Here is a 17,365-nt window from a genome sequence, read left to right as displayed (position 1 = left end):
GTGTGAACAGAGTAAAGGCCAGGACCTGGGACGCAAATGGAAACAGGTGAGGACTGTTGTCAGCTGATGCGTTTGAAAACACAAACTTCTAGGCTGCCTTTCAGAAAATCCTCTAATCTGTGTTTGGCCTTGGAGGCTCACCAAAGGATCGAGGACAGCAGGTTGTGGTGCTGGCCAGGGAGGACTGTGTGTCCCCTCCCCAGATCCTCTCCATCTCTGGGGCTTACTGTGCTGGGGGCTGAGATCACAAAACAAAGAAGACATGGCCTGAGAGTCTCACAGTGTGGTGGGGTTGACAGACACATAAACAGACAACAGCAGTGCAGTGTGATTTGTGCCATGATCGGGGTGGCAAAGGGTGCTCTGGGGACCCTGAGAAGGGAGTGGGGGAAGACTTGCTGGGAGAGGTGACATATAAGCTGAGCCTGAAAGGACAGGTCTCAGATGCACCAAGTGTGTGCCCATCTCTTCCCTTTTACCTTCACATGCCTGGTAAATGTCACCTCTTCAGGAAGGCCCTCCTTGACTGACCCCTTGGAAAGTAGACCCTCTAGCCTCCCAGTTTTATTTTCTTCATAGCCCCTCTCAGCAGCTGGTCTTGTTTATACCTCTGCCTACTAGCTTGTGACCTGTGGCTCTCCTCCAGAGTGCGAGTTCCAGAGACCGTGACCCTCTCTCTCACTGCTGTGGCCCCTGTGGATACCCAACAACTGTGGGGTGAAGAGGAGGTTTGCCATGTAGATGAGGGCAGAGTTGAGGAGTGGGGAGGGGGAGGGCACCTCTAGAATGCATTGGGCAGGTCAAGGTGACAAGGACTGAAAAGGGTCCTATGGCTCTGGCACCAGCGTGGAAGATGGTGGAGGGGGTGAGTCTGAGGTGCAAATGGGAGGAGGAGAAATCTAGATAACCCCCTGGAGAAGTTACACTAAGAAAGGGAGCAGAGATGTAGGGTGGGAACAAGAGGGACCACTTGTCCATAGACGGGTATAATCACTATCTTTAATAGGAGGGAGACCAGAATGTTTTCATACTAAGGGTCAGGAACCAATGGAGACCAAGGAAAGAGGGGAACACCTAGAGCAAGGTCCTAGGTGAGGAGGACGAGGAGAGAGGAGGGGAGCACAGAGGCCTGGTGGAAGCCTTTGACCGCTGGAAGGTGCCTGTTCCATTGTGTTCAGAGGGAGGGGAAATGCATGGGTGCCAGTTACAGATGCTTGGTGCACAGGATGGGGGTGTGGGGGGCAGGATGTGGTGGTCTGAACTGTCCCTGTCACTGGCAGCAAGGCCAACTGCTGTTAGGGGCAGGGGAGAAATGGAAAGTAGTTGGGTAGGGGCCAGGGATCAAGCAGTGAGTATAGCTAGGGAGGGAAGTAGGTGAAGCCAGGAGGGGCAGGTAGGTGGGGGGAAGAGGCAGGTGACAAGAGGCGAGTAAGGAAAATACGTAGTGTGATTGTGAATGTTCAGGGAGGGTGGGAAAGACATCAGGGTGTGGTGTGAGAGTGGGGCATCTGATCTTCAGATTGCAGAGTGGGCAGTTGGGGATGCGTAGCCTAGGCTGTGGCAGTGAGGGCTGGTGGCTAAAGCGCAGGGAAGGGTCATTAGAGATGAGGAGGCCAAGGAACTCTGTAGCCACATGCTACATGGGTCCCCCAGGAGGGCAGCAGGGCTTGGGGTGAAGGAGCCAGAAGGGAGCTTCCAGGAATGAGGGAAAGTGCATGTGAGATTGAACTGGGAGGAGGTATGTGGGCAGCAGAAGGCAGGGGGGTGGCTACACAAAGGCTGGCCAAGGGAAGAAAGCGGACCACCACCGTCCTGAGGAACAAGAGGTCGACCAGGTTTAGTGAAGCAGGAGGTGGGGTGTGGGAGTGCTCCTTGACAGGGGCGGGGACTCCAGGGAGCATCGGGGGAGGGAGCAGGAAGCCAGAATCAGGGCTGGGGCCACAGAAGGACAGATGGCCTGTGTTTGCAGCGGAGGATGTGAGGCTGGGGTTGGCTGGCCTCCAAGCTCCCAGGGGGCCCCTGCTGAGAGTCTGTGGGCTCCAGCCCGTGGGCCGAATGCTTTGCTTCGCTCCAGGCAAACACACTTGGAAAGGAGTCTGGACATGAGGAATTGAGGGACCCCGCCCCGCGTGGGAAACAGCTGCCCACTTGGGAAAAGTCTGGGCCTCTCTCCCCACCTGGCTTTGGAGACCTTGGACCCTCGGGAGGCCTCCGTGTCCCTTTTCCTTAGAAGGGCAGGCCTGCCTAGCCCAGGGAGCACACCGAAGGGCGCCTCCTCGAGCACAGTTTAGGGACAAGGCAGAAATTCCAGAAATTCCAGATTCTTTGGGGGGCCTTGGGGGGCCTTGGGGGGCTCAGGTCGGGAATGGGCCTGCTCCGCTCCACCGCCAGAGGGCGCCCTCGGCCCGGTGGGCGGCCAAGCGGCCGTCTGGGGGCGCTACTAGCTCCCTGCCCCAACTCCGCCCTAGAGCGGTGGGCCGCCGGCACCGGCCCCGAGTGGCCCGCGAGGGCGGGGCCAGGGCGGGGCGAGGCCGAGCCGGGACTGGAGGGCGGGCCGGGGGCGGGGGAAGGAGCCCGAGGGGCGGGGCGGGGGCCGGCGACTTCTCTCCCTCCCTCCCTTTCTTTCTTTCTCTCTTTCTCCCTCCCCGGTCTTTTCTTTGCCTCCGCTGCCGGCCGAGGGGGCGGGCTCTGCAGCCTTTGTTGCCAGCGGACCGAGCGTAGCCGCCCGCCGGGCCGGAGTCCGGGCCCGGGACGCCGGGAGCTGCACGCGGGTCGGGCATGTCCTGAGCCGGACCTGGGACCGGGCAGCGAGCGGACGAGACGAGAGTGTGCGCGCGGGATCGCCCGGCGGCCGCCCGGCACCGGCCATGCCCGGCGGCCCGAATCCCCGCAGCCCCGCGCCGCTGCTGCGCCCACTCCTCCTGTTCCTCTGCGCTCTGGCGCCCGGCGCCCACGGATCTGCACCAGGTGGGTGGCCACCCCGCCCCGGCCGGCCGGCCCTGCCACCCCTCCCCGCTTCCCCAGCCTCGGTTTAGCCCCTTCTCACCTCTGCAAGACCCTGTGCCCTCCAGGCTCTGCCTGGAGCGGTCGCGCCCCCTGGTGTTAGGGACAGGGGTGGGGTTGGGGCCGCGAAACCGCGCCTCCAGGGAGCCTTCCCTAGCCCCCGACTCCGCTACCCACCCTGCCTGTAGCCGGAAAGAGCCTCTTAGACGCTCTTCGGGCTCCAGTTTCCCCACCTCGGGTACCGCAGAGCGCGTCTGTCTCTCCCGGGGATCTCTCGTCGGAGGGACTGGACGGAGCGTGGCTTACACGCGATGGATTCAGTTTCTCGCCCTCCTCAGTGCGCCTCGTCTGGAAAGCAGGCTGGCCAGGGCGCTGCGGACGAGGGCTCGGGGTCGCAGGTCTACGCGGTCCCCCGCCGCGCTCCCGCCCCGGCCCCTACCCACCGCCTCTAGGTGCCTGCCGGCCCTCGGCGGCTCCCCGGGCCGGGTCTCGCGCGGTCCTTGCGCTTCCTGCCTCCCCCTCCCCCAAGTGTGAAGGCGCCTGGAGTGGAGCGGGGAGAAGGAGCTTCTTTCCCCAGCCCTGGGCTCGGCTCTCCCCGCCCCGGCCGGCTGGCCTCCGACGAGCCTCTGGCCCGTGTCCAGAATCTTGCTCCGCCGCCGTCCGCCGGGCCGCGGAGCTCCTGGAGCGTCCGGAGTAGCCGGCCTGGGAATTTAGGAACAGAGGGTGTAGAGGACCCCTGGCCTGCCGCTCAGGGAGCTGCTGGTCTGATGGGGGCGGGTCGAGTAGTGGTGAGAGCCGTTCTGGCGAGGCAGACGGGAAGGCTTTGTAGGACAGGAGGGGCCTGAGCTTGGAGGGACTGGAAGGATGGATGAACTTTGGATGGGCTGGAAGGGTGCGTGTTGGGGGTGGGGGTGCATCACGGCCGGGCTTGGTGGAGGGGGGTGGCTAGATTAGGCCTGCCTGCTGGGCCTGGGGGAGACCTGCCTCCCCAGCAGAGGGATTGTGGTTGTGAGGCTAGAAAAGCATATGGGCCGGAACGTAGGGGACATTGAAACCAGATCTTAGAGCCGTTGAGGGGAGCAGCTGATGAAGGCAGTGTTTTAGGGAGGAGGCTCCCTATCTAGCAGCAATGTGTAGGGGATAGAGCAAACATCTAATGAGAAGTACCATGTGCCAGCCTCCCTAGTTCTTATTTCTCATTAGCTCCACAACAGCCCTGCAAGGTGTGTGATGGAAAGTCCTTTTATAAATGAGGGAAGAGGTTCAGAGAGGAGAGTGACCTGCTGGTTTGGACTCCTGGGCTACTTGGGTGAAGCCTGTGTTTTCCTTCTGTCCAGAGCTGGGGACCCATGAGGATGAACCTGGTGACGGGGATGAGGGAGCAGGAAAGTGGTTACCCCAAGGAACTGCCCCTGAGCCTGAACTTGGGTCCAGGCCCCCTGGCAGCTGTGGGAGAAAGGTGGGGGGGGGGAGTCCCCTGTGGTCAGTGTCCCCTTTGCTTCTACTGCAGACCAGACACATGTATGAGATTGCCCATTTTGTTAAATGGGGATAATGGTATCTACCTCTAAGGGTTTTTGTGAGAATTAAGTGAGATGCCAAATGTGATTGTTTTGCACAGAGCAGAGAACCTACCACGTGCTGGCTGTGATTTTTATTAATCTGCCAGGCAGTTGCAGTAAGATCAGGGAGTCCTTGGTGTGTCCTGTAACTTGAACCTGCCATTTGGGGTGGAGCCAAGGCAGGCACCCCTCCTATCTAATCTGGGTCCCCCTTCAGGGTGAGTGTCTTGAAGTATTCCCATTGATACATAGCATGGGGCTCTGCCCAGTCTGCTCCTGCTCAGGATCCCTGATCCTGAGGCTGCTGAGCTCTGTCATTTTCTTTGGACTTGCCTGGGGGATGTAGACCGGGGCCCCTGTCCACTGAACCCTACCTTCTTTCAGGCCAGAGAACTTATCTTGGGCTCACTTTTAGGAAAATGTGACAAACCAAGGACTTGTTGGGATTGCTGGGACTGGGGCAGGGGCCATCAAAACACTGTATCACACATGTGAGCTCTATGTGTGTGTGCACACATGTGCTTGCAGGCAAGTGAGGACAGACTCAAGGAGGAGGGTGTGTGTGTCACACACACACACACACCCTGGTTATTTTTTCTCTTTGGCATGAACTGTGGGTCGTTTGAAGGGCTGGATTGTAACCCAGGTACTCGATAAGGAGGTGAGGGTAAACACCATGTTGGCATTTCTCTGGTAGAAGCTCCAAAGTGACAGTTCTGTCACCTAGGGGTGATATTCAAAGTATTCAACACCCATTGTGGCAGGAACTCAGTCCAATCACAACCGACTAAACTCCCTGGCGGGACAGTCTCAGCCATAAACCACTAGTATTCCCTGCTCCCATCCTGCTGTAGCTCTAGCTCTGCTGGCTCAGCTCTGATGCACCCACAAACCAGAGACTGGAACCTGCAATTACCCTTTGCTGGCACTGGGTGGTGGTAGGTTCAGCCACCACTGTCTCTACCAGGGGTCAGCTGTCGGAGACGTTGAAAGAGTTTGTTTTTTAACTCACTCTGTCCTCATTTAAAAATATTTTAATGGCAAAACAATACAAATTGACTATTGCAAATGAATGCAGAACAAAACAAGAAGATGAAAATTATTGCAGTAAAAGTGGTAACATCCTGTAAGTATTTTTAAATTTTTGATTAAAAAATATTTTATTACACCATTAGGCAAAGAGATAAAACAGGTTTTTAAAGAAATAGCTAAGTATACTTTAGAACTTCTCTTGCTAATTTTCAATCATAACTTAGTTCACACTTGCTATATGTTATCTACTGTACTAAGCACTTACGTATTAACTCATTGAATTCTTACACAACCTAAGGTACGATGATTATCATACCCATTTTACAGATGGAGGAACTGAGACTGTGTGGTTGAGTAATTTACCCATGGGCCTCACAGCTGTAGGTGGCAGAGCTGCAAATTCAAACCCAGGCACTCTGTCTCTAGAGCACATTAATTCTAATGCCTTTCACCTGCAGCATATTTCTACTTAGCCCCATTACATTTTTGAACTTAAGAGGACGTTTCTTTATAACTCACTTGAATTTCTGTCTTGCAATAATTTCCCAAGGTCTAGAGCAGGGATTCTCAACAGGACCGCATAACCCCGAGGTCACGGATCCCTCCCCAGGGACACTGTTGAGCTCTTGGAGCCATTTCTCCGCAGTGGTTCCAATTCCCCAGCCACATACATACTACCCTCTCCCACCCACACACGTTTGAGGACACTGCTGTTGCCAGAAGTATGCCATGTAGCTTTCGTTTTTCTGGTATACTGAGCACTTCATGGCTGGTTAGCTTCAGCACCCCCAGACCTTCAGCTTGTCTTTAGCAGCCTTGGCTGTGATGGTTCATGCCCTGGGAACTGCTGTTAATACTCATTTAAAACAAAGCCTTGGAGTGTGGCTGTTGTCTTATTCTCCGTCTATTTGCCCTGTGACCCTCCTTAAGTTTTCTGACCTGGATTCTCTGAGCAGATGAGGAAACTGAGGCTCAGCAAGATTAAGTGACTGTCTAGGCCACACAACTATTAAGTGGCCAAGTTGGCACCTGAACCTGGGTCTTCCTATGTTTAAAGCCCATACTTTTGACAGTGCATTATTTTGTCACTCCATTGTCTCTCATTTCACAAAACATACACCTGGGCCAAGCTTCTTACTGCTTGTTCCCCTCACCCCTGGCTTTTTCCTACTTCTCTGGGGGTCTACCACATGGTGTCCACCACCAAGATGCCCTCCTCATCTTCACGCTTAAATACGTACCTGTATGTCAAGGGACATTTCACATGTGCCCCTTTAACGAAGATTTTCTTCATCCCTGTCCAACTGTGGGGTATCCCCTCCCCTCTCTTGGACCTTCTTGGCACTGTGCCAGGGGTACTGATCACGCGTGCCCTGCACCCATTTCTCTATTCTGAGGGATGGACCAGGCAGGTAACATAACAAGGCTGGTGGGAAGACATTTTTCTCGAAACATGAGGCCTCTTGGCCCATCTCTTGTTTTCCCACTTTTGTTAGAGATTCAGTTCTTTACTGAATGAAAGACAAGTTTGAAGCTGAGGGCAACCTATATTTAGCTACAGTGTTGAGAACACGATAGGGAGTGGTAGAGACTGAGGCAGATGGGGGAGCACAGGCCCTCTCTAAAGGGCCACTTTTGACAAGTGTGAATTTAGGCCTGACATGGATGGATGATAAGACTTTAAGCTGAAAATGGATATTTTTATACAAAATGATGTGATTTTTTTTAAACACTAACAACTGATTAAATACTTTCCAACATTTTTGCCAGCCCAACAAACCACGCCACCCCCCCCAAATCAATACACTGACAAACAAAAAAACAAGTCTGCCAGCTGTGGTTGTGGAGTTGCCATCCCAAATGCCCTTATTAGGATGTCAGAGCAAGAAGTCTCCTTAAATTATCCAGCCCAGTGGCTTCCAAATGCCAGCCCTGAAATGGTTACAACAGAATCCCCAGAAGGTTTAGAAAAATACAGAAAAAAATACAGATTCTGGGGCCTCAGGGTCCTGAATCTATGGACTCAGAATCTCTGGGCTGGGTCCTGGACAGCTGCAGTTTTTCAGAGCTCTCCAGGTACTGCTGATGTTCAGCCAGGTTCCCTTCCAGTGAGGAATTTCCTAACTTCCCCGATGATCACAGTCCCCTGAGGCTCCTGGTAAAAACACAGCTTCCAGTAGACTTGAGGACACAGGGAGGGGGAAGGGGAAGCTGGGACGAAGTGAGAGAGTTGTGTGGACATATATTACGCTACCAAATGTAAAAGATAGCTAGTGGGAAGCAGCCGCATAGCACAGGGAGATCAGCTCGGTGCTTTGTGACCACCTAGAGGGGTGGGATAGGGAGGGTGGGAGGGAGACGCAAGAGGGAAGAGATATGGGGATATATGTATATGTATAACTGATTCACTTTGTTATAAAGCAGAAACTAACACACCATTGTAAAGTAATTATACTCCAATAAAGATGTTAAAAAATTTTCTTTTAAAAACCCCACAGCTTCCCAGTCCTGTCCAACTGTGGGGTATCCCACAGAATTTGTTTTTAACAAATTCTCATCTGAGATGTCTGGAAAATCCTTGCACTGGTGCCCTCCTGAAACTCAGAGACAGGGAAAATTTGTCCAGAGCCACACGGCAAGTCACCCCAGCCCACCCTGCCTCGCTCGGAGCATGCTCTTAGAGGACCATGCCCTGATGGCTGGCCTGCTGGGGAAACTGTGGGCCGCGGGGGATGTCCTCAACAGGGGGACACACCACTGGCGTGTGCAGGGCGCTTTACACGTGGTTTGACAGGAGGCAGATTGGAGGGCAGTTTGGGTTTCTGCGGCCTGGCCTGGATGGAGCTTCAGGCTGGGCTTGGCTTGCCTTCCAGCCCCAGCAGTGGCCACACAGAGAGCCCTGTGGGACAGCTGCAGGGCACTCAGGCATCCTTGTGGCCTCGAGGGGTTATTGTCACAAGCAGCCAGGGTCCCAGGAGCTGAGCATAAAGCCAGTTGATCTGGGCAGGACCTGAAGCCGGGAGACACCTCACATGGGCCAGTTTCCTACCTGTACCTCAGAGCCTGGGAACTGCAGAGAAGGAAAAAGGGGAACAAGAGCATCAGCCCTGGGGTTCCTGCCCACCCCCAGCAGTGGTGCTCTTATGTGTGTATGTGTCCACATGAGATTTCTTTTGAAGACTAGGTCTGGTGGCCAAAATAGTTTGAAAAACTTGATCTGGTCCAACTCCTTATGTTGGCGAAGGGGAAACTGAGGCCCAGCAAGGGACGGACTGCTGAGTGTAGAACGATGTTACTGAGAGATTGAAGCCATTTGGGAGACTTTATTACTATCGCTGTGTGGCTTTAAGCCAGTCTCTGCACTTCTCTGAATGTCTCTTTGCTTTCTCCAGAAGCAATCTGGGGACTCTACTGCAGGTGTCCTAACCTGGATCTGCAGCCATAGAGACCTGGGTAGAATTCAGAGGATCCATGACCTTGGATGGGAATATATTACATCTTTAATTTTTGTAACCTTGAAGCGAAATTTAGCATTTCTTTCCATTATAAATATTAGCAACAAATCACAATAGTGTTGGCCATCTGTGATTTTGCTACCAATAGGAAAAGCAAAATATTTTACCTCAATACAGTTGCAGGTATCTTGAAATAAGGTTGACATTTATCACTACTTCTAAATCACCATAGTTGTTAAATTTGCCGTTAAGTCTTGTTTAGTGTATTAGTAAAGGAGCACATAATTTCACATCTACTTTTTAAATTATTTTGACAACTGTATTTCAATATAATCAATTTCCTTGATATATTTAATCTTATACATTTAAAAACATTTTTCTGAGAAGGAGTCCATGGCAAAAAAAGATTAAGAATGAAGCCTTACTGGGAAATCCAAGCAGACAGAATGACTAGGAGAGGATTCTGCAAATGGCAAGGGCCTGAGCAGAAGTCTGCAGAAGTTTTGCAGCCCTGGAACCTTTTCATTCAAACTCTTAAATGTGAAAGAAATAAACTAGAGCTGCTCCGCTGAAGTGGTAGTGATGAGGGGCTAGGGAGCCCTACCTGGGTGGTTCTCTGACTCCCCATCTCAGGAGTCCTGGAGATGTGTGCAGAACCCTCAGGCACTTTAAAAAAAAAATCCATTAGGCTAATAGTCATAATAATCATACTTGCCATCATGTTCAGTCAGTGGGCCAGGCACTGCTATATGTGGAGCAGTTCAGTTCATTTAATCCTCAGTTCCCAAAGTGTAAGTAATTATCCCCATTCTACAGATTTTACAAAAATATTTACTGAGAAACTACTAGTTTCCAGATACTCTGGCACTTAAACTCTTCAGCAAAGACTATGAAAATTCTTGCCCTCCTAGAGTTCACACTGGGAGGAGATGGAGAAAGAAAAATAGGAAAAAGAATGAAGATGTTAAGTGATACAGTATGTCAGAAGTGCTATGGGGAAAAATAAAGCAGGGAAGGGGGAATAGGGAGAGCCAGGGAGTTGCAATTTGAAAATAAAGCGAGGAGAGCTTTGAGGAAGGACTTGAAAAGAAGTGAGGGGTTTAGTCAGGTGGAACACTGAGGGAAGCGTGTTCCCGGTGGAGGGAATAGCAAAGCGAAATCCTGAGGCAGGAGCATGTCTGACTTTGAGGAACAGCAAGGAGGCCAGTGGCCGAGTGGAGGGAACGCGGGAAGTGTAGCAGAGATGAGATTGGAGCGGTAACCTTGCCTAAAGCCTCACAGGCCATCGCCATAACTCTATCTCCTGCTGTGTGTGAGCTGGAAGCCCCTGCAGGGTTTTGAGCAGAGGAGGGCCATGATCTGACTGATTTGGAACGAATCCCTGTGACTGCTACGCTGAAAGAAGACTAGGGGAGAGGGATGCCACACAGGCAATAGCGGAAGCAGGGAAACCTGTTAAGAGGTTATCCCGATAACCTAGATGGAGCCAGCGAGGCACGGAGAGGTGAAATAGCACAGGTGGTGGGTGTTTGAGTCCCGGCACTCAGACTTCAGCCGCCCTCTCGGCCGCTCCCCACTCGGGTCCGGCTCTTCTCCCTGCAGAGCACACCACCGAGGGCCGGGCAGCGTTGGACATCGTGCACCCGGTACGCGTGGACGCGGGGGGCTCCTTCCTGTCCTACGAGCTGTGGCCGCGCGCGCTGCGTAAGAGGGACGTGTCCGCGCGCCCCGCCGCGCCCGCCTTCTATGAGCTGCAGTACCGCGGCCGCGAGCTGCGCTTCAACCTGACAGCCAATTCGCACCTGCTGGCGCCCGGCTTCGTGAGCGAGACTCGGCGGCGCGGTGGCCTGGGCCGCGCGCACATCCGGGCCCGCGCCCCCGCCTGCCACCTGCTCGGCGAGGTGCAGGACCCTGAGCTCGAGGGCGGCCTGGCAGCCATCAGCGCCTGCGACGGCCTGGTGAGTGTGCGCAGGGTGCGCTGGCGGGATGCGGGGCTGCCCCCGGCCTGGCCACGGACCTGCCTGCTGACTTCTGGCCTGTTGGCTTTTCCTCTCCCAGCCTCAGTATTCACACCTGTAAAACGGGGTGGACAACGCAGGCCTCTTTGTTCTCTAGCCTTTGTAAAACTTTAACGCGAGCCGGAATCACCCAGGCCTTGTTAAAAACACAGTGTACCATAGGGTAGGTGAGGGTAGCAAAATTTGAATTTCTGGCAGTTTCTCAGATAGTGTTGAAGCTGCAGGTCCAGACACCCCACTTTGAGAACCACTGTTTGTGGTGTGTGTAGACTAACTTAGAAAGCAGCTGAATCCCTCTTCTTTGGGGGATCAGTTATGACTTTGTTTCCCTCTGCCCCTGCCCACCCCCTTAGGCTGCTCTTCTCCAGGACAGGCTTCCTCACCTTTACCTTGCCTCAGGGGGTGATGAGGCAGCCTCGCTGGAGAGCAGGCCTCAGCCTCCAGGTTTTTCTGGGTTGAGGTAATGCTGGCTACTGCCTGCAGCCCTGATTGCCTCCCTCTGCTTGAGTGCCCAGTTAGAGCAGCTCCACTCCAAGCAGGATAGGGCCCCTTTCTGCTCTCAGTTCCCAAGCGTGGGGTGTGGGAGGAGTTGGGGGGTTGCACATTCTCAGCCATCCACTGTTGGTGGGGGGAGCCTCAGCTCAGATTGCTCAGGAAAAGCCATGGGCTGTGGCAGGGCAGGGCCTAATGACAGTCCACCTCATAGGCTCTAGGGTATCTGGGCCTTTGAGAGCCCATATGCCTGGGAAAGTCTCTCATTTACCCAGTCTGTGCTCCTCCCTTTCCACACAGTTAATTAATCTTGTTGAGCCTGAGCGACAGGTGCATCATTCCCATTTTACAAATGAGGAAGCAGGCTCAGGGAAGAACTTGCCCAAGGTCACCCAGTTATCCAGTGGTGGAGTCTGCATTCAACCCAGGCCTCCAGCCCCTAGAGCTGATGATGCACTGTCTAGCGCTCCAGGTTCTCTGGCCCTGAGTGACCCAACTGGCCAACTTGGAGCCAGTGAGGGAGGTCCAAGGGAGGTAAAACCTTCTTCCGTGTTGGAGTCCTGAGCTTCCCCAGGAGGTGGTGGGCTGCTCAAAGATACTTACCAAGGCCCCTCCTTCCTCTGGTCTCTCTGAATACCAGCGGACATGACCAAGACATCCCTGCCAGCTTTCCTTCTCTGGCAGACCCTGGGACCAGGGACAAGGATGTCCTCGTGGCAGTGGGCATCTCTGTGGCCATCTTGCCAGATTTGGAAGCAGACCCATTTCTTTCTTTCTTTCTTTCTTTCTTTCTTTCTTTCTTTCTTTCTTTCTTTCTTTCTTTTGGTGATCATATTTCTTTCTTTTTATTGAGATATCATTGAAATACTAGTTTCAGACAACAATCTGACACCTGTGTGTTGTGAAATGATCACAATAAGTCTAGTTACAAATTTATGTACATATAGTTTTTTTTCTTGTGATGAGAACTTTTAAGATCTTTCTTAGCAACTTCCAAAAACACAATACAGTATTATTAACTATAGTCACCATGCTGTACATTACATCCCCAGGACTTTTTTTTTTCTTCTTGATGTTAAGCTTTTAATTGTAATTCCTGCTTTTCTTTGGGGATGCAGGAGATGCGGACCCACTTCTTGCTTCTTATGGGCTAAGGGGTAGGGTGGGTGTATGGAGCAGCTTCCTAGGCTGGTGGCTTCTGAGCTTAGCCTAGAAGCCTTTGGCTGGGTGAAGCTGTAAGGAAGGACATTCCAGGCAGAGGGTACAAAGTGAACAAAGGCCCAGAGAGAGGAAAGCACAGTGTGTCGGGGTCAGTTGGGGTGGTGGGCTCCGCTGGGCAGGACAGGCCTCTGGGATGGGTGGGAAGAGCAGCTGAGTGCCAGCCCTCCCCAAGTGACCCTGGTGCTTCTTTCCCAGAAAGGTGTGTTCCAGCTCTCCAACGAGGACTACTTCATTGAGCCCCTGGATGGTGTCCCAGCCCGCCCTGGCCGCGCCCAGCCGCACGTGGTATACAAGCGCCAAGCCCCTGAGAGGTGGGCAGAGCCGGGGGACCCCAGGGCTCCAGGCACCTGTGGGGTGAAAGGTATGCTTCTCTGCTACCAGCTCTCGGGTAGGGGATGGGTCTGGGGGCATGGAGGGGCCTTCTAGAAACCTCTGTCAACACCTCCATGCCCAGCTCCTGTTGGACCAAAGGGACACAGACTGACAGACACATCGTCATAGCCTGTGCCCTCCAAATGTGCCGCGGGCCTGAGGCCTCTGCCTGTCAGGCCTGCCCCCGCTCATGCCCTGGGCTGGCTCCTCTCACTGTCAGCTCATCCGTCTCCCCACCTCAGGGCTCCGTCTCTGTCTCTCCCTGCCCCTCCCCACTCTCTGCCTGGGGCACCTCCAGCTGTGCCAACTATTCTTTGGGTGTCCAGGCGAGGCCGGGCCATACCCAACCCCAGAAGGACAGCTAGCCAGGAACCTCCCTCCCCTCCCCACTCTGGTCCCACCCCAGGATAACCAACTTCCATTTTGGAGACCTAGAGTGTGGCGCCCAGCACCTCTTCTGCAGAGTGGCCGCAGTCAGTGCTGGCCAGTTCCTGTAAGGAGCTGCCTGCTAAGGGCTGCTGGGGTTTGGGGACTGCTCCAACTTCACAAGCTGCCCACAGCTCAGGGACTCTCTTTGCTGGAACAGATATCCAAAGAGGCATGCTTCTCGCCCTCAGTTTCCCCAGCTTCATAGATGTGCTTCCTCTTCTGATCTGGGGGCAGCCTGGGTCAGTGGGGCAGGTCTCCAGTGGAGTCAGCTGGTTGGGGTCTTGGTCAGCCTCCCCAGGCTGGGGGTTAGGCCGGGGGATCTGCAGGTGCTGGGATGTACTTACCCCCCAGCGGGGGAGGGATCAGCGCAGGGAGATAGGGGCTTAGGAGCTCGCCTCACGGACACAGTGCTTTACTGTGTTCATATCCACCATTTCATTAGCCCCCCGAAGTCACTCTGTGAGGCTGATCAACTTATCTATTTATAGTCAGGCATCCCCCAGGATCAGAGAAGGGAAGTGACCAGGTCAGGGTCACACAGCACAGGTCTGGGGCAAAGCCATGATGGGAGTCCAGGCCTTTTGCCTCTGATCCCAGCACTGTTCCCACTGACCCAGAGGGAGCTCACTGGGTAAAGGCCCTTGAGGCGTGTGCCCTGGGCCAGTCTACTGGCAGCTAACCCACAGCCCATCTGGGGCCCACAGAGTCCCCGGAGCTGGAGCCCCGGCGGGAGCGTTGGGAACAGCGGCAGCAGTGGCGGCGGCAGCGGCCGAGGCGTCTACACCAGCGCTCGGTCAGCAAAGAGAAGTGGGTGGAGACCCTGGTGGTAGCCGATGCTAAAATGGTGGAGTACCACGGGCAGCCAAATGTCGAGAACTACGTGCTGACCATCATGAACATGGTGAGGCTGCTGTGGGCGGTGCGTCGGGGGTGGTGAGGGCTGCCAGGGGATGGTGGTGTTGAGGTACAAACGGTGGGTGTTCCCCAGGCCCAGGCTCCAAGCAGGAGCTATAGGCTTCCAGCTCCTAAGTCCAGGAGGGGATGGGAGGCCCCGCAGGGGGTCACTAGGAGAGAGCCCGGGCAGAGGTGGGGCCTTTGGGGCTGCTGTGAGGACACCACTGAGTGTCATTCCACCCCGTTGGCTCAGCAGCCGCCACCCGCTGCCAGGACCAGAGCTGGGGGAGGGGAGGCTGAGGGAGCTCGTAGACTGGTTGACCCATCCACACCACTCTGAACAAACCTCCCTCCTCTGTGCCGGGACCTGTGCTGGTCGCTGGGGACACGGAAATGACCAATCAGACCAGCCCCTGCCTGAGACATCAGCACGCAGCAGAGTTAGAAGGATCTGTACGGTTCTGTGTTCTACTAGCTGGTGACCTTGGGCAAGCCACATTACCTGTCTTAGCCTCAGCTTGCTCACCTGTGAACTGGGGATGACAAGAGTACCTTACAGCGTTGGCATACTGCTCTTGACCCCACGGGACAGTTGAGATAACTAGGCCCCGGGAGGGTGAGTGACTTGCCCAGGTCACAAGCGAGGCAAGACAGAGCCGAACAGGAGCCCAGGTCTCCCAGGTCCCACCTGGGGCACCGTGGCAGGTTGGAGCTGGTGACTCCTGCTCCTGTAGTGCCAGCCAGTCCCTCCCTGCTGCTGCCCTGGATGTGCAGGTGGGAGACCTCAGGCAGCCAAGCTGCTTCCTTCGGCCCCCGGGAGAAAAGATCTCTGCCTTTGGCATTCTTAGCAGGCCACCCACTGAACAACACTGTTTTCCTCCTGGGCTGGGTGACTGAGAACAGGGCAGGGGGGGTGTGTGCTCTGCAGCTGATGTGGCCAGTGTCATGTGCTGTGACTTCTGCCCGTGCCAGCCTTACACCCCCTGCAACACTAAAGGAAGTGCGCTCTGGATCATCGAAGGTCTGGCCACCCCTTTTATCGCCATGAAGCCTGGGGTCAGAGAAAGACAGGGACTCCGTCTGTGGCCAGCATGCCCCCACTGCTTCAGTCTGCATTGGCAAGCTCAGCTCTGGGCCGGTTCCTGCCCGACTTGGCCACCCATGTTGGCTGCCTCCTCCTTATGGAATAAAGGCCATAGCCTTCTGCCTGGCACTTGAGGGCTCTAAGACCCAGCCAAGCTTCCATTTAGCCTTATCTGCCCAGGGAGACAAACCACTAAAGGCCAGGGTTCAGGAAGGACTGTTGCTGGACAGCGGGGCCTGGCTTCTGGGCTGGGGGTGGGCAAGGTCAGGTTCCCAGGCCATGAGATCTTCCACTCAGGGGCTCAGCCTGAAGGAGGCCCAGGAGCTTGGCTGGAGCCACCAATGGTTAGCTGGGTTCATTTGCCTCATTTTTTCTGAGTGTTCCATGTGGGCAAGTACTGAGCCCTCCAGGCTGCCCCGTGACATCCCCTGTGTGCCAGGGGTCAAGGATTTGGCCCCAGAACGGGGCCCCTTCTTGCCTCCCTGTCCAGACTCACAGGACGCACACATTTATGTTGTGAGCCCACCCTGGAGGAGGGAGGGTCTGGCTCTCACAGTCACCTGCTCTGGACAGTATCAGGTTTTCCCAAGCTGGCAAGTCCAGCATTGGTCAGGGCAGAGTGGGGGCACCTATGGCCTAACAGTGCTAGATACCTGATAGGGAGACTCCAGGAGATGGCAGGGGCATGGGGTGGCACGCAGCCCGCCTCAGAGGAGGGCTGGACCGTGTGTTAGGCTGGAACCTTCTGAACACCTGCTACTTGTCCAGGGCTCCGCACTCACTGCTTCATCTAAGCCTCAGCCCCGTTTCATAGTTGAAGGAACAAAGGTTCAGCGAGGCCAAGGGGCTTGCTCAAGGTCACACAGCTAGTGAATGGCAGAGCTGGGACCGGAGCTCAGATTTATCTGCTTCCAAAGTCCCACTCTGTCCTCTCTGCCCCTCAGCCTGCCCCAGAGAGGGACAGCTGGGTAGCTGTGGTGGCCAGAGTGTGCTGGAAGGATGGGGGAACAGGATGGTGGAGATGGGGGAACTTACCCTCTTTTCCCTCTGGAGCAGTTCTGTAACACTGATGGGATGAGTGCCAGCTCTGTACCAAGGATAAGGAGATGGATGCATAAGAATAGGATCCTATGCTGGGGAAACTGTACCTCATTGTAGCATTTCTCAAAGAATATTCCAGATAGTACTTGTTCCAAGGGATGCTACTAAGTGTTCTGTGAAGAAAGATGGCGCTGTTGAAAAAGTTTGGCAACACAGGATTAAAAATAAGGAACACAGACTTTAATGCAGGACTTCTCAGAGCCTCCAAAGCTATAGGCATTGAGAATCCCTCAGAGAGGAGGCAGGCAGCACTTTCCAAACTTAAGAAGTAAGAGCAGAAACTTTGATGCAGTCAGATCTGGGTTCTGATCCCCTATTCAGCCTCTCTTTGAGCCTCTTTACTCCATCTGTAAGGTGGGGATAGTTATGCCTGCCTGAGAAGTAAGAAGGTTAAGTGAGATAAGGCATGTGACGCTCCCAGCATGAGGACTGTGTGTGCTAGGCTCGGTCGGTGTTACTGCTGCTGTTGTGGCTGCTTTAGCATCTGCCCTTCGGCCCCACAGCCACCTTCAGGACAGCCTCACTCCTCTTTACCAGGGCCTCCTGCAGGTTCCAATCTGTCAGTGTCCTCTCTGTGCCAGACCCAGGTCTGAGCCCGGGAGCTCAGGTGGGTCTCTTCCAAGCATAGCAAGAGAGGTCCCGCCACCCAGTTTTGCGCCCTCAATTCTATTCATGTCCTCTGAGGTCACAGGCCCTTTTTGA

At 54.5% G+C, this 17,365-nt stretch overlaps 1 protein-coding gene across 1 annotated transcript in view; it reads left to right on the top strand.

Moving 5' to 3' along the window:
• Window positions 1-2,624: 2,624 nt before the first annotated feature.
• The window catches only part of ADAMTS7 (ADAM metallopeptidase with thrombospondin type 1 motif 7), a 74,896-nt gene continuing 60,155 nt past the window's right edge, over window positions 2,625-17,365 (top strand). The window contains 4 exon segments of the mRNA XM_082383647.1: window positions 2,625-2,967; window positions 10,655-11,010; window positions 12,979-13,144; window positions 14,289-14,485. Of these exon segments, the coding sequence (XP_082239773.1) occupies window positions 2,868-2,967; window positions 10,655-11,010; window positions 12,979-13,144; window positions 14,289-14,485 (819 nt within the window). The 5' untranslated portion in view covers window positions 2,625-2,867.

The sequence above is a fragment of the Balaenoptera borealis genome (genome assembly GCF_965194805.1).
Source record: "Balaenoptera borealis genome assembly, chromosome: 3".
Taxonomy (NCBI): domain Eukaryota; kingdom Metazoa; phylum Chordata; class Mammalia; order Artiodactyla; family Balaenopteridae; genus Balaenoptera; species Balaenoptera borealis.
This window is presented reverse-complemented; position numbering and strand designations above follow the sequence as displayed.